This window comes from Podarcis filfolensis (genome assembly GCF_964270895.1).
Source record: "Podarcis filfolensis genome assembly, chromosome: 8".
NCBI classification, from domain to species: Eukaryota; Metazoa; Chordata; class Lepidosauria; order Squamata; family Lacertidae; genus Podarcis; species Podarcis filfolensis.
In genome coordinates this window covers 89,287,861-89,309,193 of record NC_139611.1, presented here as the reverse complement: position 1 = coordinate 89,309,193, position 21,333 = coordinate 89,287,861, and the positions used below count along the sequence as shown (strand labels likewise).

At 45.0% G+C, this 21,333-nt stretch overlaps 1 protein-coding gene across 4 annotated transcripts; it reads left to right on the top strand.

Moving 5' to 3' along the window:
* Nucleotides 1–5,140: 5,140 nt before the first annotated feature.
* Nucleotides 5,141–21,332, top strand: LOC310768681 (NTPase KAP family P-loop domain-containing protein 1-like). 4 transcript variants are annotated; one of them, XM_083627301.1, is made up of 4 exons: nt 5,141–5,535; nt 15,748–15,938; nt 16,379–16,513; nt 18,804–21,332. In XM_083627301.1, exon 4 carries the CDS (start codon nt 18,809–18,811, stop codon nt 20,474–20,476), a length of 1,668 nt encoding a protein of 555 aa, XP_083483427.1. In that variant the 5' UTR covers nt 5,141–5,535; nt 15,748–15,938; nt 16,379–16,513; nt 18,804–18,808; the 3' UTR covers nt 20,477–21,332. The 4 variants fall into 4 exon arrangements, with proteins under 4 accessions (XP_083483427.1, XP_083483425.1, XP_083483428.1 ...); XM_083627299.1 differs by having other exon boundaries at nt 5,145–5,535; nt 15,748–15,858; XM_083627302.1 differs by lacking the exon at nt 5,141–5,535 and having other exon boundaries at nt 15,498–15,867.
* The last annotated feature ends 1 nt before the right edge of the window (nt 21,333 follows it).

The following is a 21,333-nucleotide window of genomic DNA, read 5'->3' as shown; positions in this document are numbered from 1 at the left end:
TTCAACCTGGAAACAAAACATCTCACAGCTTCTCTAGCCTCCCTATAGTAGGAGTATTGAAAGTGGGCGTCATCATCGCATCCTCGTTTTTGCTCCTCACAATCTGCCCACCCTCCCAGAGAAGGGCAACCAAGGAGATGAAGACCCTTCTGTGACGGCAGGTTGCTCTTGCTCCTTGTCCGCCTTCCAAAATGAAGAACAGAATCCTAAAGTTGGAAGGGACGCCAAGGTCCATCTAGGCCAGGGGAGGCAACCTAAGGCCCGGGGGCCGGATGCGGCCCAATCGCCTTCTCAATCCGGCCCCCGGACGGTCCGGGAATCGGCGTGTTTTTACATGAGTAGAATGTGTCCTGCTACTTAAAATGCATCTCTGGGTTCTTTGTGGGGCATAGGAATTCGTTCATTCCCCCCAAAAAATATAGTCTGGCCCCCCACAAGGTCTGAGGGACGGTGGACCGGCCCCCGGCTGGAAAAGCTTGCTGACCCCGGATCTAGGGCTGCCTGGCACTGGTCCCTCCAAATGCTCTTGTCTGGCTGGCCTTTCTTCACCCAGTCATGTCAAGGAGCAGCATGGGGGCTAAAAGGAGGAATAAATGGAGGACAAGATCCCACTCCCCCCAGAAAAGCTCTTCTTTCTCTTTTTGTGGAGGGTCCAGGCCCCTCTTGAAGGACCTTTGCCTTGCTCCAATCAGGTTGTATATTTCCACCCCTTGGGACCGAAATATTTGACTTGCCTCATTTTGAAAACTGGCATTTTGAAGCTTGGACCGTTAGGCCTGCACACCATCACCTTTTACAGTGGTACCTCGGGTTAAGTACTTAATTCGCTCTGGAGGTCCATTTGTAACCTGAAACTCTTCTGGGACCTCCTGAAACTCTTCCTGTGCCGCCGGAACATGATTTCTGTTCTCATCCTGAAGCACAGTTCTTAACCCGAGGTACTATTTCTGGGTTAGCGGAGTCTGTAACCTGAAGCGTCTGTAACCCGAGGTACCACTGTACATCCTTTACATTTGCTGAGGTAAAATCTCCACCCCCAACATTGCTTGCGGCAGTTCTGCCCTCGCCTTAATCTCCTCCATTTTTAAAGGAAGCATCTCTTTTTCATGGGCCATCTTGGCCTCCCTGTCTCTTTCTTCTTGGGCTCATCTCTCTCTCTCTCAGCCTGTATCTCTGCTAGATGAAGGGCAGCAGCCATTCTGGCCTCTTCTCTTTCTTTCTCTGCTTCAACCTTAGACAATTCCCATCTTAGCCTCATCATCTCTAACTCAGTATATTAGGATTCTCCTCAGACGCAGCAGCTGGGTCATCCCGAGTCTCTTTGGCTTGGCGCTTGCTGGTCATTTTCTGACAGGATTTTTTTCTCTTTTTAATCAAATAACTTCACTCCTTTATTAAACTGGTTGTTCTGTGTCTCTGGGTACGTTTCTGTGTGGGATTTGACTTCGTATCACGGCTCTTTTCCCCCCGGCACCCTTGGGCTTGGCCTTCAGGGTTGTCGTTTTGAGACCCCACTTGCTCCCTGGGTTACTTTTTCTGGAAGGGACTATTACTGCTCCCCCTAAGTCTGTGGAGAGACATGTTTTGTTGCAGCTGGGGCAGATGAAGGAGTCTGGTCGTGTTGCTGCAGATGCACTTAACCTCAAGATTATGGGTTTGAGCCCCACATTGGGCAAAATATTCTTCCATTGCAGGGGGTTGGGCTAGATGACCCTCTTGGTCCCTTCCAACTCTACGATTCTGGGATTGATGTAGCATCTCTTCACACAAGAGACTCAAGCTACATTTTCTATAGCCACCCTACTAGCCCTGACAAAACCCCATTGCTTTCTTTTATGGATCCAATGGCATTTAGATGCAACTGGAACTTTTGCTGTTGTTAAAGCACTTAAATCTTGATGGCTAAAATGACATATAGAATTCGAGACCAAAAAGGTACAGTTTGAAGAAGAGTGGGGTAAATTTGTGGTATATATAAGAAATAACTGTAGAAGTTTAAAAACTACGGCAGGGTTAACATAAATCCTGTGATGTGTATAGAAGGTCAATAAGAATCTACAAAAGAAGATATGTTTTAAGAAAACCGACGCAGGGAAGGAAGGAAATCGCGGCGTGAAGATACGCAATGTAAATAAGATGACACAAAATGTTGATTGTAAAAGATTGTTTTATTTGTTGTCTGTGGAAAATTAAAAAAAATGCATTAAAAAAAAATCTTGATGGTCTTTCATTTCAGGAATGCCACTGTATGCCAAAAAGTTCTTTATGGTGTTGAAAGAGATTGATGATACCGTGTCGGAGGGGGAGAGGGGCTCAGGGCTGTATGAATGCCACAACACACAGGGCTATCCATAAACAGTGTTTATGGAAGACAATCTTACTCGTCTACGAGGGATCGCCAAAGAAGAAGAAGAAGATTCCTGCGCCACCTCCCTGTCAAAAATTCTGATATGTGTACATTAACTTGATGAAGGCAGCTGGATGAAGAAGGCAGGATTACAAAGGAATAGGCAAATAATAATAATAATAATAATAATAATAATAATAATAATAATAATAGTAATTTATTTATACCCTGCCCATCTGGCTGGGTCTCCCCAGCCACTCTGGGCAGCTTCCAACAGAACACTAAAATACAATAACCTATGAAACATTAAAAGCCTCCCTAAACAGGGCTGCCTTCAGATGTCTTCTAAAAGTTTGGTAGTTATTTTTCTCTTTGACATCTGGCGGGAGGGCATTCCACACGGCGGGTGCCACTACCAAGAAGGCCCTCTGCCTGGTTCCCTGTAACTTGGTTTCTCACAGCGAGGAAACCGTCAGAAGGCCCTCGGAGCTGGACCTCAATGTCCGGGCAGAACGATGGAGGTGGAGACACTCCTTCAGGTATACTGAGCTGAGGCCGTTTAGGGCTTTCAAGGTCAGCACCAAAACTTTGAATTGTGCTAGGAAACGTACTGGGAGCCAGTGTAGGTCTTTCAAGACTGGTGTTATATGGTCTCAGTGGCCGCTCCCAGTCACCAGTCTAGCTGCCGCATTCTGGATTAATTGTTGTTTCCAGGTCACCTTCAAAGGTAGCCCCACATAGAGCGCATTGCAGTAGTCCAAGCAGGAGATAACTAGAGCATGCACCACTCTGGTGAGACAGTCTGCGGGCAGGTAGGGTCTCATCCTGCGTACCAGATGGAGCTGGTGGACAGCTGCCCTAGACACAGAATTGACCTGTGCCTCTATGGACAGCTGTGAGTCCAGAATGACTCCCAGGCTGCGCACCTGGTCCTTCAGGGGCACAGTTACCCAATTCACGACCAGGGAGTCCTCCACACCTGCCCGCCTCCTGTCCCCCCAAAACAGTACTTCTGTCTTGTCAGGATTCAACCTCAATCTGTTAGCTGCCATCCATCCTCCAACCGCCTCCAGACACTCACACAGGACCTTCACCGCCTTCACTGGTTCTGATTTGAAAGAGAGGAAGAGCTGCGTGTCATCTGCATACTGATGAACACCCAGCTCAACCCCCCTGATCATCTCTCCCAGCGGCTGCATGTAGATGTTGAAAAGCCTGGGGGAGAGGACAGAACCCTGAGGCACCCCACAAGTGAGGGGTCTGAACACTCATCCCCCAACACCACTTTCTGGACATGGCCCAGGAGGAAGGAGCGGAACCACTGCATAACAGTGCCCCTAGCTCCCAGCCCCTCAAGACGCTCCAGAAGGATGTTATGGTCGATGGTGTCAAAAGCCGCTGAGAGATCCAGCAGAACTAGTACACAGCTCTCACCTTTGTCCCTAGCCCGCCGGAGATCATCAACCAGTGCGACCAAGGCAGTTTCAGTCCCATGATGAGGCCTGAATCCCGACTGGAAGGGATCCAAATGGTCCGCTTCTTCCAGGCGTGCCTGGAGTTGTTCAGCAACCACTCGCTCAATCACCTTGCCCAAGAATGGAAGATTTGAGACTGAGCGATAGTTGGCCATCGTGGCCGCATCTAAAGATGGTTTTTTAAGAAGCGGTTTAATAACCGCCTCTTTCAGCGGGTCTGGGAAGGCTCCCTCACGGAGGGAAGCATTCACCACTCCACGAAGCCCATCGCCCAGCCCTTCCCGGCTCGCTTTTATTAGCCAGGATGGGCAAGGATCCAGGAGACAGGTGGTTGGTTTCACTTGTCCAAGCAGCCTGTCCACATCCTCGGAGGTAACAGATTGGCTTCACATAGCAGGTAAACCTTCCTTGGCAGCTTCTAGACATATGCGTAGGCTTTTCCCAGGAATCTTACATCTGAAAAGGCAGCACTTGCCAAATAAATCTACTCTCTTCCAAGGAAAAGACCTGCTTTCTCAGTAAAGTGTGAATGCTGTCAGTGGGCCAAACATCCCTAGAGAGGTGTAGTAAGCAGGACACTATTATTTCTTTTCCAGACAGGCCACATAAAACCAGGTGTTAGGTAGGTGAAGGCTACACATGCTTCCATTTCCTTCTGACTTTAGGGGTGTTCAAGAAACTGTTGAGGTTTAATCACCGAATCTAATGCAGCTGGCTCGCAGTTGGATGCTACCAGGATACTGATGGCACTGCACCTAAACTTCACACTACATTACCGAGAGGTTTGTTTGTTTCGTAGATAAGATCCTTTCTCGTAAATCTGATTGATCCTTAGTGAATTCAGCAGATCTACGGCTCATGCACCTTATCCCAAACATCTTTCTTTGGCAATCCCTCGTAGCCGCATAAGATTGTCTTCCATAAACACGGCCTTAACAGTGAGTCTGTAAGTGACTGTGGAGACCAATGGGGGTTGATCACGGTGTGGATTTGCCAAGCATGCCTTCCTCCCTTCCGTCCTGAGTTTGAGTGTCTTCAAAGCCCATGACAACTTTGGTAAAGACTTCTCTAACTGGAGCACTTGCAGGCCAGTGTTTCCCAGTTGTCAGTGTTTATACTACTTTTTAAAGATTTGCCTTGAGACAATCTTTAAACCTCTTTTGTTGACCACCAGCATTATGCTTTCCATTTTTAAGTTGGAAATAGAGCAGTTGCTTTGGAAGACGATCGTCAGGCATCTGCACAACATGACCAGTCCAACAAAGTTGATGTTGAAGAATCATTGCTTCGACACTGGTGATCCTTGCTTCTTCCAGTACACTGGTATTAGTTTGCCTGTCTTCCCAAGTGATGTGTAGAATTTTTCGGAGACCCTGTTGATGGAATCTTTCGAGGAGTTGGAGATGGCATTTGTAAGTGGTCCATGTTTCACAAGCTTACAGTAAGGTTGGTAGTACAATAGCTTTGTAAACAAGCATTTTGGTTTCCCTGTGAATGTCCCAGCCCTCAAACACTCTGCCCTTCAGTCAACCCCCAACACACACACACATGCCTGCATGCTCTTAGCTGACCCGCCACTTATTCCTCCGTTGACCCTGATATAAGCTGGAGAAAAGGGACATTCTAGGAAGCGTCAATGGTCATCTCTGCTGCTCCAACTGCCACTCCCTGTTTGGTTCCTGTACTTCAGAAGTTACGTGGACAGCCACCTAGGTAAGAATTCAAGAGGTTGTCCGTTGCCTCGCACTGAGTTCAGGCCTGTTGGTCCATGTGGCTCAACATCGCCTTCAAAGACCAGCTGGGGGTGGCTCTCTCGGGTTTCGGACAGACACCTTTTGCCAGCCCTATCTGGAGATGTGCAGGATTGAACCTGGCAGGCAACACGTGTGCTCTGCTGCCCCGACTTGTGGCCAAGAGGGAGGGTCTCCTAGGAGAGGATGAAGGGGGTGCGAGGCAGCAGCTGGAACATCTGGTGGGTGGTGCGGTGGGAAAAAGGTTGACTGTGTCTTTCCTGAGGCTGAAACTCAAGAGGCGAGGTGCAGAAAAGCAAAGCAAACAGGAATTACCAATTTATTCCATGCTCAAGCCTAGAGGTCCAGCTACTAATGATCTGGAAAGCTAGCAAAAAAAGAAAAAAGGACAGGACCCCAAACAAAGGGATCCAAGGATTTTTATACCCATTTTAAAACAGGCAGATTTTTACTTGCAGGAGGAGCTATCTGTCTTCCTTGTACTAACGACAATTCTGGCTAGATCTCATTTCTTTTCCAGCTGTCTCTAGTTCAGGCATAGGCAAACTCGGCCCTCCAGATGTGTTGAGACTACAACTCCCATCATCCCTAGCTAACAGGACCAGTGGTCGGGGATGATGGGATTTGTAGTCTCGAAACATCTGAAGGGCTGAGTTTGGCTATGCCTGCTCTAGCTCCTACTACTCTGCCAGCATCGTTTGTTCTGCCTAAACATGTGTGGCCTTGAGCTCCTTATGGCGACTGCTACTTTTTCTTTCGGTTCATTGTTCTGTGCACATCAGCAGTGAAGGATGCAGCATCACACACGGACCTGAGCACATTGCCACCTCCAGCTTTTACATGCCATTCAGCTCAGCCATTTTTATTCATTTACCTTATCCGTTTTATAGGATGTCTGATATCTTTTTTAAAACAACAACAACCACCACCTCTAAGCATTGTGAAAAGCAAAAGCCATAAAAATCACAGGACTAGAAGGCAAATAAAGCAAAAATGCATACAGGCAACTAACTCCCCGCTTACACGCACTCAAGCCACGTGTGACTGAATCACCACGAACCTGGAAGAGGCATGAATATTGGCAAAAACAGCCCTAAAAGAGCACAAAAAAATGGCACGAAAACATCCTCTAGCCTTTGCACCAGCCTTTGAGGTTGGAGTTTGAGCGAGGAGGTTTGGAGAGAGCAATTGTGGTGGAATTGGGTGGGATTTTCGGTTTTTGTAAGGTTTTTTTTTTCAAGGGAGTCCAGTGGCTTAGAGGGCGTTTGCAGGTTTTCTCAATGGTGTTTCCGATATACACGATTTCACTTAAAGGTGCGGTGCCTCGGAATGCAACCCCCACATAAACGGGGAGTTGCCTGTGGTGTCAAATAAAAAATCCAGAATCAAGTGACTTCCGGGTTGGCGCCTCCGGTAATGGCGGAATTCCTCTGATCGGGAGGAATTTGCCTCGTGGAAATCTGGGTCTGACCGCCACGGCAAAGGCGGAGACCCACTAAAAATCACAGGCAGGTGAAGCCTGTGAACGTGGGATTCGGCTGGCACCTTTTGCGCCTCCCCTACTCACGGGGAAACCCGGTTTCGGGGATCCGGAGCGACGTGGGGTGAGCGGCGCGGTGCTTCAAATTGACTGCTTCTTCCACGGAGCGAAGCCGCATAGCTGTTGCCGGAGAGCGCTGACTTTTTCCTGTTGACAATTTGATCTTAAAGCAACTACCCGTGAGTAGAGTGGAGAATTGGATTTTTAAACGTCTTAATTTGGTGTCGAAACGGGGAGGTCTAAAACAGGAAATCCACCTTCCTCTTTTGTAAATAGATTGAAGCAATGAGGATGCAAGCTGAAGCCTCGGAAAGCCTATTGTAAAGGACTAAATTTCCATCGGTAAAAAATACTAACCCCCCCTTGGTGGCAGGAGAAGAGGGGGGAAAGTTTTGGACTGAGTATACCTGCAGGAGAGAGCGAACAGAGTTAAAATACCACCGCTCCGATCCTGGAAATGGGCTGCCAACAGGACTGACGTGTTCTGGAATGCTCATTGACCGTGATTAGAACATTCACTGACAGTTAGTTAAATAAGAGGAATACATTGTTTCCACTGTCTCCGTCTGCGTTTAAAAAGGAGTAAAAGTAACAGAAAATTGAAACTAACTTTATTGTTTGAATTGAGTTTAAAAGGACTAATACAAATAGAAACTGTTTCCCTCTAGAGGAAGCCTTTGAAACTGTTACAAGAGTTGAGCTGGGGGAATTTCCAGCTGCAAGATAAAAAGCTGTGAGATTCTGGGGACCTTGAATCGGTTAAGAATGTCGACAGAAGAGGCCTTAGTGGTTGTATTATGTAAGATAAGTGACTCACTGGAACAGCTTCACAAAAAGGTGGATGTGGTAACTACCAAAATCGATAATTTGGGACAAAAAGTGAACACCAATACAGAAACTATTCAGAAATTGATACAGGAATCTACTTTGACATGGCAAACTGCGGACTTCCGGAGGCGGCGCCAACGGCAATGGCGGTCTCCTTCTGAGTAGGAGGAGAAGCTCCGTAGAAAGTGGGTCTGTCCGCTACGGCGAAGCGGAGACCCGACCAGAAATCGCAGGCAGAAAGAGCCTGCGAGCGTGGGACCCAGCAGGCACCTTTTGCGCCCCCCCCTTAGCAAGGGAGCCCCGTAAGGGGTTCCGGTGTGCAGCGGGAGCGGCGCGGTGCTACGGGTCGATTGCTGCGTCTATGGAGCGAAGCCGCGTAGCTGTTGCCGGAGAGCGCTGACCTTTTTCCTGTGAAATTCGGCTCTAAAGAGAACATCCGTGAGTAGGGGAATTTAAGAATTTCGGACTTGAAGAGAAAAAATAAGTGAATTTGGGCTCCGAAGCGGAAAGGTGCAAACAGGAAGTCCGCCTTTCCGTTTTGTAAAAGATCAAAGCAAAGACCTTTCCACGCTAGTACTTCAAAGTGGATTGCAAAATTTGAACTCCAAGCATTAAAAGAAGGAACTCCCCCTTTAGAGGAGAGGGGGGAAGTTAAGAAAGTGACTGTATTTCTTCTGGGGATCTTCTGGGAACTTAATAGTTTTCCCCTTTCGGACTCCCTGGGAACGGACTGTCAGATTAACGAGGACTGCTACATTTGAGCTCGCATTGACTTGACTTGGATACTGTAAATATCGCTCTAACTCTGCAAGGTGATACATTCAGAGTCTCCCTTTAACTGGATACTTAGTTTTAACTAAAGAGGGGACACGGAAAGTTACAAAAAGACTTTGTTATTTGGTTACTGAGAATCCAATGGCGGTTACTGTGTCCCCCTAGAGGACTACTGAAGTCAGTATCTGACTGGGGGAATTTTCCATTACTAACTTTGGGGACTTTCCATTGCAAGGCTTGACTCTGGGAATTGACCTTGATGAAAGATAAGGGGGAATGACTGAACAAAGAGCAACAAGAGCTAAGGTCAAAGTGCAACAGTCCACCTTAGCTTCCCAGCAACGCAGAGCATCTGTGCCTGGCCCCCCTGCGACTCAGGAGGAAGACGCAGGGCAATCTGAGTTAAAAGGAATGGCCTCAGAAGGGGAATTTACATCTGTGTTGAACAAAATTTATGAAAAATTGGAAGGCCTAAGTAAGCAGGTCTCAGATCAGTCAGCTGAAATTAAAGGGAACACAGCTAGCATCAACTCAAACACTAAAGCTATAGAAAAACTGTTGGAGGAATCTGCGACCACCAGGAAAATAGCCGAGGAGGCAAAAGAAAAAGCTGAGGAGGCAAAAGAAAAAGCTGTGGCTGTAGAGGGAGAAATAAAACCAATACGTAAACAGATTGGGGACCACCAGGCCTTATTGTCTATGGTTGAATTGAGAGAGAGGCAGACAAACTTGAGGATCAGAGCGGTGCCAGAACTTGAGAAAGATAATTTGAACGACTATATTTCACAGGAATTTGAGAAATTTTGGAACTTGGAGCTGGACAAAGATTTTAAGATAGTGAGCGCCTTTAGACTTGGAAGAGGAGGGAGGAAAAACAGGGTGAGAGACTGTTTGGTGACCCTCCGTTCGAAAGAGGAACGGGACAAAATACTGGGTGCTCACTTTCAGAAGACTTTAGAGATCAATGAGTCCAGAGTGGAGATTTTTAAAGATATTCCGAAACATCTTCTGGATTTGAGAGTTAATTACGGAGACTTGGTGGCCTTGCTGAGAAGGAACTCTATTGCTTTCAGATGGGAGTTCCCCCAGGGACTGTCTTTTACATTTAAAGGGAAAAAGTTCAGAATCAGATCAGTGGAAGATAAGGAAAAATTTCTGAGAGACTTTGAAGAAGATCTACAAAAGGAAGCGACGGATGTGCTAAAAGCCTTGAGACCAGGAGTAGACACAGTACTACCACCTTTGGAATTTGATAAATCGAAAAGGAAGATACCACCGCAAGAACTTGACGAGCTTTTGGGAGCGACTGGAGGAAACTAAAATAACTATACCATGTCTTTGCAATTATTAAGTTGGAACATTCACGGCTTTAACTCTCCGGAGAAAAGGAGAAAAGTCTTTCACATATTGAAAAAGGAACAATTAGACTTAATTTGTTTACAGGAAACCCACGTGGTAAGGCTCCACAGAAAAGTTCTTATTAATAAAAGATTGGGTCAAGAATTTATCTCATCGGACAAAGTTAAAAAGAGAGGAGTTGTTATCTATGCAAAAGAGAGCCTATCACCGAAATTTGCTTTTAAAGATGAGCAAGGAAGATTTGTCGCAATTGAGATCCAACTACAAGGTGAAAAATATTTGATTGTAGGAGTATATGCACCAAATGAGGGGAAATCTGAATTTTTCAAGAAACTGCATGAGACATTGTTGGAATATATGGACTATAACATCATTTTGATGGGAGATATGAATGGAGTGGTATCTACTAACATGGATAAGTCGCAAAGACAGGTGGTAACTAAAGACGGCAGACTACCAAAAACCTTTTTTGAACTAGTTGACAATATGGACCTTACTGATATTTGGAGAACTAAGAACCCCCTTGGAAGAGAGGGAACATTCTTCTCTGAAGCCAACATGACCTGGACAAGAATTGATCAAATATGGATAACTAGAGGACTGGCACCTAAGACACGAAAAGTGGAAATTTGCCCAAAAACTTGCTCCGACCACAATGCAGTGAAGATGGAGATGAAACTAATGCCAATCGGTTCTTTTAGATGGAGAATGAATGACACCCTGTTTAGAGATCAGGAGGTGATTAAGAAGGCCCAAAAAACTTTGAGAGACTATTTCGAGATAAATTTGAACACTACGGTGGAAAAAAGAACAATCTGGGACGCAGGCAAAGCGGTTATGAGAGGGTTTCTGATTCAACAGAATGCAATAAAGAAGAGAACCCAAAATGAGAAAAAAGATAAAATTCTGGAAAAAATAAAAGAAGGAGAGAAAAGACTAAGAGCGAAACCAAAATCCCAAGAGATTCTGAGAGAAATTAAGTTATATCAAGTACAATATATGAAAATGATAAATCAGGAAGTGGAATGGAAAATTAAGCAGATGAGACAAAAGTCCTTTGAATCGGCTAATAAATGTGGGAAACTGCTAGCATGGCAGATGAAGAAAAGACAGAAATTAAATACTATTACAAATTTGGAGGTAAATGGAAAGATCATACAGAATCCATTGGAAATTAGAAACTGCTTCCAGAGATACTTTAAACAACTCTATACACAAGGGCCACAGAAAGAGGCCGAGTTAGACCAATTCCTGAGGAAAAATGGATTACAAAAAATTTATCCAGAAAAAAAGACATTGTTGAGTGACAAAATTACAGAACAGGGAGTGGTGGGTGCCATTCAAAATATGCAGCTGGGTAAATCTCCAGGACCAGACGGTTTAACCTCCAAATATTATAGAGTTTTGAAAGATTGGTTAATTCGGCCACTAATGGAGGTGTGCAATGAGATATTAGAGGGGAAAAAGGCACCGGAGTCGTGGCAGGAAGCTTACATTACACTTATACCGAAAACTGAGTCTGAAAAGACGCAACTTAAGAACTACCGCCCCATATCCCTTCTTAATGTGGATTACAAAATATTTGCTGACATTTTGGCTAATAGGTTAAAAAAAGTACTATTGGAAGAGATCCATAAGGATCAAGCTGGCTTTCTCCCGGGTAGACACTTGTCGGACAATACAAGGAACATAATTAACATTTTGGAGAAGTTGCAAGTGAATATAAATACTAAAGCAGTTCTAATCTTCATAGACGCGGAGAAAGCCTTTGACAACATTTCTTGGAGTTTTATGAAGAAAAATCTTCAGGGGATGGGGGTGGGTCAAGGGTTTGAAAATGGTATAAGTGCAATTTATTCAGAACAAAAGGCTAAATTAATTGTTAATAATGTGGTGACAGAGGGATTTAAGATAGAGAAAGGTACACGACAAGGCTGCCCAATTTCCCCATTGTTGTTTATATCAGTCCTGGAGGTACTATTGAACATGATTAGAAGGGACCGTCTGATTAAAGGCATTCAGGTCGGAGCCAAGCAATATAAATTGAAAGCATTTGCAGATGATTTAGTCTTAACATTACAGGAGCCAGAATCTAGTTCGAAAAGAGTTTTGGAAGTGATTCAAGAATTTGGGCAGATGGCTGGTTTTAAGTTGAATAAGTCAAAAACTAAAGTTCTTGAGAAAAATCTAACACCGATTGAGAAAGAAAGGTTTCAGAAGGAGACAGGCCTAACAATAGTAAAGAAGGTCAAATATTTGGGGGTTAACATGACTGCTAAGAACTTAAACTTATTTAAAGATAACTATGAGAAATGTTGGTCAGAAGTGAAGAAAGATTTAGAGATATGGTCAAACCTGAAGCTTTCCTTGTTGGGCAGAATTGCGGCTATAAAAATGAATGTATTGCCAAAGATGTTATTTCTGTTTCAATCCTTGCAAATTTTAGACAAAATGGACTGTTTCAAGAAGTGGCAGAGAGATATTTCTAGATTTGTCTGGCAGGGCAAGAAGTCCAGAATAAAATTTAAAATACTAACTGATGCTAAAGAAAGAGGTGGATTTGCCCTGCCAGACCTGAAACTTTATTATGAATCGGCCGCATTTTGTTGGCTGAAAGAATGGCTGTTTCTTGAAAACACAGACATTTTGGATTTAGAAGGTTTTAATAACGTTTTTGGGTGGCATGCATATCTGTGGTACGACAAGGTCAAAGCTCATAAAGCATTTAAAAACCATATTGTCAGGAAAGCATTGTTTAACGTCTGGTTAAGATATAAAGACTTATTGGAGAATAAAACCCCAAGGTGGTTGTCACCAATGGAGGCAAAGGCACTTAAAAAGTCCAATATGGAGGCCAAATGGCCGAAATATTGGGAAATATTGGAACAAGAAGGAGATAAATTGAAATTGCAGAGTTTTGAGAAATTAAAAGATAAGGTGCGAGATTGGCTGCACTATTTTCAAATAAGAGAAGCCTATAACATGGATAAAAAAATAGGTTTCCAGGTGGAAAAATCAAAATTGGAAACTGAGTTGTTAGAACCCAAAACTAAAATACTTTCAAGAATGTATAACTTGCTGCTAAAATGGAATACGCAGGATGAAACGGTTAAATCTGCTATGATTAAATGGGCTCAAGATGTTGGTCATAACATTATGTTTGCTGACTGGGAACAGTTGTGGACCACAGGTATGAAATTTACAGCATGTAATGCCTTAAGAGAGAATATTATGAAAATGATATACAGGTGGTACATGACCCCAGTCAAGCTTGCAAAAATCTACCATTTGCCCGACAATAAATGTTGGAAGTGTAAAGAAAATGAAGGAACATTCTTTCACCTTTGGTGGACATGCCCAAAGATTAAGGCTTTCTGGGAGATGATATACAACGAAATGAAAAAAATATTTAAATACACATTTCTTAAGAAGCCAGAGGCTTTTCTCCTGGGCATGGTGGGCCAATTGGTGCCAAAGAAGGACAGAATTTTCTTTATGTATACAACAACAGCAGCAAGAATCCTTATCGCAAAGTATTGGAAGACACAAGAGCTACCCACCCTGGAAGAGTGGCAGATGCAGGTGATGGATTATATGGAATTGGCAGAAATGACTGGCAGAATCCGAGACCTGGGAGAAGAGTTGGTGGAAGAAGACTGGAAGAAATTTAAAGACTATCTTCAGAAATACTATAAAATTAATGAATGCTAAAACTGTGCTTGGGTTGGCAATAAGTGGTAATTAGTGATAAAAGTTAATAAGATTATGCAAAAAAAGGCATTGATGATTGGCTGAAAATATTGATATAGAATGTGTCATGGTATAAAGTTTAAATATTTGAAAAAGGGTAAGAATTTGCTGAATTAAATATCTAAACGGGAATACAAAAAGGGGGAGGCGTGAGGAGGTCAAGAACATAAGCATATGAATTCGAGGTTATTGGGAATAATGGATTTGTTTTTATTTTTTGTTCTTTGTTTAAATTTAATTTTTCTTAATTAGCTGTGATTTTTTTCTTGTATCTCTGTGTGTTTCTTTTTTCTGTAACTTATGGTTTTTTTTTTCTATTCTGAGAATTTCTACTTTTCTTTTCTGTAAAACTTTAATAAAAATTTATTAAAAAAAAAAAAGACATGGCAAACTGCGGAGAAGGCTAGGGAGAAAGTTATTGCCGTTGAACCTAAAGTAACACAATTGGAGAGAGAGAGAGTCCCAGCCTTACAGATGCAATTTGATGACCATAAGTTGATGCCTGCTATGATTGAATCGAAAGAAAATAAGATTTTGAGGATCAGAGCCCTACCTGAACTGGAGAAGGAAAGTTTGATAGATTTCCTCACACAGGAATTTGATGATTTTTGGGACCGGGACTTGGGTCAAGAAGAGATTAAAACTGTGAGGGCCTTCGGACTTGGAAGAGGAGGGAAAAAAGAGAAGAACAAAATAAGAGACTGTTGGAACTACCAGAAGAACTTAGAAGAACAACAGTTAAGAGTGGAAATTTTGAAAGACGTCCTGAAATACCTTTTGGATCTTAGATTTAACTACGGAGATTTGGTTGCCCTGTCGAGAAGGAATAAAATCATCTTTAGGTGGGAGTTTCCCCGAGATCTACTCTTTAGCCTCAAAGGAAGGAAAATAAAAATAAGATCAGTGGAAGACAAAGTAAAGTTTATGTATAAATATGAAGAAGACTCGCAGAAGGGACTTGGAAAAGAGTTAAGAGCATCGGACAGAAGATCACCAGGTTGATGGACTATATGGAATTGGCGGAAATGACTGGCAGAATCCGAGACCAGGGAGAAGAGTCGGTGGAAGAAGATTGGAAAAAGTTTAAAGACTATTTATAAAAATATTGTAAAATTAATGAGTGTTAGAAAAATGTTGGAAAGGAGTTATATGGCTTTAGTAGAAATGTTACAAGGAATTAAGTCCAAATAGATTATTAGAGTATTAAAGGGAAAATAAGGTTAAAATATGTTAAGACAATTATAAAAGGGAAAAAATAAGGTTAGAATATGTTAAGATAAATTACAGGACAGAAAACAGAGGAAGATGGAAAGGAATTGCTGAAACAGTTAATTAAAGTGGAATACAAAAAGGGAGGTGTGAGGAGGTCGTTGAAACAAGTGAATGAAAGATAAGATACTGAAATTATTGGATGTGTTTTAAATTGTGTTTGTTTTGTTTTGTTAATTTAATATTTTGGTGTTGGTGTTGGTGTTGTGTGGTGTTTTTGTTTTTGTATTGTATTGTATTGTATTGTTTAATTCTTTTTCTTTCTTTTGTAGTCTTTCAAATGTTAATAAATATTATTATTTTAAAAAAAATAATCCAGAATCAAAACACCGAGCGGTACAATCTGAAAATTTATGGGAACTATTTGTTAATAGGCACCTAAAACTTGCCACGGTTGCCAGCCCAGAAGCAAATATGGCTAGGAAGCAGCGGTGGTAGCCATGGCACAGGGAGTTGAGCTTGTGCCTCCTTCATCTCAGTGTTGCCCTCCTAGCATTCAGCAGGGAGGAAGATGGGGGCAAACCAGAATTAGCTGGCTGTTCCTGCGCCATCTTCGGTTCTGGTGCCACTTCTGTTGACCTCTCTGCCCACCACTCTACCAGTGCCAAGGGGTGGGGACAGGACTCTACTCATTATCCTACCCTTCTTTGGCAGAGTTAAGCAGCCTGTGGTTTGGGGACTTTTTAAACGCCACGATGATGAGTAAGCCCATCTACATTTCACTCCAGCGGAAGGGAGAGGCACCTCCGGATAAAGAAAATCGGGGTGTGTAAGGTAGTTTCCAAATCAACGTCTTAGATTTCAGTTCTCTTCTCCGGTTCTACTTGCTGCTGGTCCTCATAAAGGTAAAGGTAAAGGTACCCCTGCCCGTCCGGGCCAGTCGTGACCGACTCTGGGGTTGCGTGCTCATCTCGCTCTAGAGGCCGTGAGCCGGCGCTGTCCGCAGACACTTCCGGGTCACGTGGCCAGCGTGACGAAGCTGCTCTGGCGAACCGGCACCAGAGCAGCACACGGAAACACCGTTTACCTTCCCGCTATAAAGCGGTCCCTATTTATCTACTTGCACTTAAGGGTGCTTTCGAACTGCTAGGTGGGCAGGAGCTGGGACCGAACGACGGGAGCTCACCCCGCCGCGGGGATTCGAACCGCCGACCATGCGATCGGCAAGTCCTAGGCACTGAGGTTTTACCCACAGCGCCACCCGCGTCCCTGGTTGGTCCTCATAGTCTGGTGATTTTTTTAAAAAAAAATAAATCATTTTGATTTCCTTCTATTTTTTTTACAGAGGAACCAGGAACAAATGAAACCATTTACTGCCAAGCCTTAGCTGAGACTCTGCACCATATTGCTCTACCTGTGACGGTGGGACTCTACGCACCCTGGGGGAGAGGCAAGAAAAGGCTCTTGTGTGAAATTGAAGGTAAGGACCACCATCCCTCAAACATGAGTCATCACAGATGAAAGAGAGAGTTCAGAGCGTATTTAATTATACAACAGCGAGAGGGTCGTTCACTGTCTACCAGCTCCACCTGTCTCACCAGAGTGGTGCATGCTCTAGTTATCTCTGGCTTGGACTACTGCATGCGCTCTGTGTGGGGCTACCTTTGAAGGTAACCCAGAAACTACAATTAATCCAGAATGTGGCAGCTAGACTGGTGACTGGGAGCGGCCACCGAGACCACATAACACCAGTCTTGAAAGACCTACATTGGCTCCCAGTACGTTTCCAAGCACAATTCAGAGTGTTGGTGCTGACCTTGAAAGCCCCAAATGGCCTTGGTCCAGTATACCTGAAGGAGTGTCTCCACCTCCATCTTTCTGCCTGGACACTGAGCTCCAGCTCCAAGGGCCTTCTGGCAGTTCCCTCCCTGCGAGAAGCGAAGTTACAGGGAACCAGGCAGAGCACCTTCTCGGTGGTGGCGCCCTCCCTGTGGAACGCCCTCCCATCGGATGCCAAAGAAATAAACAACTATCTGACGTTTAGAAGACATCTAAAGGCAGCCCTGTTTAGGGAAGTTTTTAATGAGTGATGTTTTAATGTATTTTTAACCTTCTGTTGGAAGCCACCCAGATAATAATAATAATTATTATTATCATCATCATCATCATCATCATTTGGGCAGTCCCAGTGCCCAAGATAGCTTTCCCCAACCTAGTGCCCTCCATATGTTTTTGGACTAAAACTCCCATCAGCCCCAGGCAGTCCAAAACACACAGAGGGCACCAGATTGGCAAAGGCTGCTGTAGATTTCCAAGCAAGACCTGCTGACTGCCAGAGGCCCTGCTGGCCTCTGAGATGCAGGGACTCTGTGATGCCAGTGGAGCATCCATTTCCCCATACAGCCATGGCAGGACTGGGGTGCAGCACTAGAATGGGTCCTCATTGCCATGCAACCTGGCCAACCATTATGAGAGATTACGGTGGCAGTGTGTTGCGCATGGGGTGTTAGGGGAGGGGTAGTACCTCTGGTGGGGGATACATTGCGCTGCTTCTGGAGTAGTTTGTCCACCTTGGTCCCCACCCTGCACTCAGCTCTCACCTGAGGCTCTTGGAAGCTGTCCACAGGCGACAATGGCCACACCCTAGGAAACAGCTTAGACCGGCAAGGGCAGCTGATGGGTCTCAAACCCTCAATGAGTTAGGGGCTTCCCCTGAATGAGTGGGTCCAGTGGTCAAGAAGGTGGTTTCTGCATGTGCTGTAGAGGGAAGTGAGGGGCAGGTTGGCAGGTAGCCCATCTAGGAGAAGGAAAACTCTGATCCTAAACCAGAGTTCGGCAGCCTAAGGCCCATGGGCTGGTTCTGGCCCAGGAGCTTCCTGGAACCGGCCCACGGTCGTTCTGTGGATCGGCATGGGGATTCCATGCTTTTCCCCCACGGCACCATTTTCCCTCTCGCCGCGGGCACCGACTTCCGGGGTCTTGTTGTCTGGGCAGCCCAGGACCTCCAGACACACTGCCCGGGTTTGTGCCCTGGGAGGTCATTTCAGTGCTGCTTCACCCCCGGAGGTGCACTCCAATGTCTCTTGAGACAGGAGGGTGCCCACTGGGATATCCAAGACATCTTTCCTGAATTGTCCAGTCCTCTGTACTTGCAGGGATGCAAGGAAAGGCATGCAGACTGTGTCAGGAGGGCTGCAGCTCAGGGTCAGAGCAGGAGGCCCCTGGGTTCAATCCCCAGAAGCTCTAGGTAGGGGTGGGAGAGAAAAGATTCGTTGAGGAGGATCTGTTCAGGCGGACCTTGTATCCCGAGAGCGTGGTCTGCAGCAGCATGCTGATGAATTGGGAACTGGTGTGAGCACAAGGCATAAGAACCTAGGTACAGGTAGGGAGCCGTGTTGGTCTGCCGTAGTCGAAAGAAAATTTGAAAATTTAATTATTATTTTTTAATCCTTCCAGTAGCACCTTAGAGACCAGCTAAGTTTGTTCTTGGTATGAGCTTTCGTGTGCATGCACACTTCTTCAGATACCATAGCATGCACATGAAAGCTCATACCAATAGCAAACTTAGCTGGTCTCTAAGGTGCTACTGGAAGGAATTTAAAAATAAATAAATAAATTATTTCATAAGAACCTAAGCAGAGTCTGTTGGATCAGAGCAATGCCCCATCTAGTCCAGCGAGTTCCATAGTTTAACTATGTGCCGCGTGAAGGAGGACTTTCGTTTACGGTATTCTGTCTGGAATCTTCCCATGCGATGCTCTCCGTTGCAGATCACATGCGCTGGCGAAGCAAACAAAACGGAAGCAAAGCTGCAAGGACCACGTACTCCCTGCTTTCGTTCCTCTGGCACATCATCTTTGCGCACCCCCTTCTGCACTCAGCAAAGCCTGAAGGCATCCACTATATTTTCATCAACTTCAACGCCTGGGAATACGCAGGATGCGATCATACCTGGGCCGGCATCGTCACAACACTGCTGGATGAAATCGAAGGCAATTACAGGATCCCGTTCAGCACTTTTCGGTCCTTTGGAGTGAAATTCAAGGAAGAGCCAGTTATGCGGAAAAAGAAATGGGCTTTGAAAGGATGGAGCAAGCTCTTCTGGTTTGGCCTCTTGTGCCTGTTCCTTGGATTGTTTCTGAGCACGGTGCTGACGAGGCTGAAATCGGGCGGCGGTTTATGGGAAAGCGTGGCATACACAACAACAGTAGTGCTGGGCGCATCGACTCTGCCTTTTATGCGCTGCATGAGAAACATTTTCTTCACCCTGAAAAAGAAACTCCAGGCGAAAATGAACGCCAAGGACCAGCTGGGCTTCATGCACTTTGTGAAGGAAGAGGTGAAAACAATCACTCATTTCCTACAATTCATGGCGTTTGAGGAGGACCGAGAGATCCGGGTGGTTCTGAAGATCATCAATTTAGACCTCTGCACTCCGGACAAAGTGGTGGCCGTCCTAGACGCCATCAAAATCCTCCTTTCAGACGAAGACGCTCCTTATATCACCATCTTGGTCGCTGACCCAGGAATCCTGGTAGACAGCATTCAGACGTCGAAGACCACCTGCAGCAATGGCTACTTGTACTTAAATCGAATCATCTCTCTCCCCTTCTCCCTGCCCCGGATGAGCTGCAAGGGCAAGAGGCAGATGCTCGCAGGGATTCTGAACGGTAAAAGGAAACGGGGGCAGGATTGTGCTACTAATCCGGAAACATGGGCTCACAAGCAAAACAGCAAAGGGGTCAAAGAAGCCACGGGCTCGTTGGCCACAGAGGAAGTCCAGCACTTCTTCCAAGACCTGAGCCATGAGAATTTTGAAGACTACGTCCCAGGAAATTTTGTCCAAATGAACCGGGTCGTCAACACAGTGCTGACCATTAGGTCCATGCTTGACCTAGGATATAAGCCCCAATCCGGACTGAATGTCAGCAGGGAAGATGGCAGGTTGGTGACCAAAGAGGTGGTCGATTGGGCTATCCTTGCCCATTTTTGGCCTTGCCGCCTGAGCTGGATTTTGCAGTGTGCAGAAGACGAGCAGCAGGAGGAAAAGCTCATTGAAAGCGGGGCCAGGGGCTCGCAGCTGAAGCAAGGCCGTGGCAGAGGTGGAGGAGGAGATCTGCAGGACAAAGCATCCGAAAGAGACAGCGAGGCCTTGTTGCCGCTTTATGAGGACAATGCTTTGGAGCTGGACAAGATTAAGAACGATGTCAGAAAACTTTTAGAGCTCGATGGGGACCCTGATCTTTTCCGAACCTTCTTGCAGAAGAGCCATTTTACGGTGGGGCGGGCCAGGTATTTTTCCAGCTTCCTCATCAATTTAGACTTCTCTCTGAAGAGGCAGTTTGAGTTGCAGCGGGGCCTGAATCACATAGTCCGGAGGAAAAACAGGGAGGGCGAGACACCATCTGCGGAGAAAAGTGCTGGGTTGGAAGGTGAAGGATAACTCCAGGGCTGCTCATTGCGGCAGAAAGATAATAATAATTTTAAAAAGGATCCTAGACACTCTTCACGAGCCCCTCAGATGTTTCGGACTACAACACTGAGATCTGATGGTTTCAACCACATTTCACTGCAGATATTTAGGGGGGTTTTGTGTTTTTTTTTAAAAAAGCCTGCATGGGACAGGAAGAGAGGAATGAAGAGAGGAATATATATGATATGCATTTGTGACAGATACCAATCTCACCCCCAAATTAAATTATGTCTTATGAAAGCATTAGATTATTTTGTCTGTCATTTACTCTGGTCATTTCATGGGTTTGGACCATTTTCGCCACCGCCACCACCTCATTCTACAGCTCCCAGAATCTCAGCTCTTGAGCCTCTTTTTCAGTGTTACACAAAAACCACAGTCTGACTTTGGCATCTCTCCCATACATCCAGGTTCACAGATTTGTCACCTTGTCCTTTTTTAAAAAGCCATCCAAGTTTGTGGCAATCACTCCCGCTTGTGGGATCAAATGCCATAGTTTATTTATGTATTTTATGTAGTGCTTTTTTTCTGGGGGGGACACAGAGGTACGCATTCCCCTAAACATTTTGTGGATCTAAGTTTGGCCTAATTGAGGGAAAGTATTTCAATATGAGTAGGAAAACAAGAGTACCCCTAAACATTTTTTAAGGAAAAAAAGCACTGATTTAATGTATATACTGCCTAGTTTTAACCCCCCCCAAAAAAACCCCTCAAAGCAATTCACTTTGTGAATTACATTCTTTTGCTTATCCTGAATCTTCCAACTGATTAAATAGATTGTATCTTATGCAGATTATGGGTAAATAAATCACACCAGTGACCTGAGG

What these genes read in the sequence shown, in the direction of transcription:
- LOC310768681 (XM_083627299.1), top strand. Translation starts at nt 15,789, where the DNA reads ATGATGAGTAAGCCCATCTACATTTCACTCCAGCGGAAGGGAGAGGCA. An exon ending in TCCGGATAAAGAAAATCGGG is followed by an intron (nt 15,859 to 16,378) that starts GTGTGTAAGGTA and finishes TTTTTTTTACAG; the next exon opens with AGGAACCAGGAACAAATGAA. An exon ending in GCTCTTGTGTGAAATTGAAG is followed by an intron (nt 16,514 to 18,803) that starts GTAAGGACCACC and finishes TCTCCGTTGCAG; the next exon opens with ATCACATGCGCTGGCGAAGC.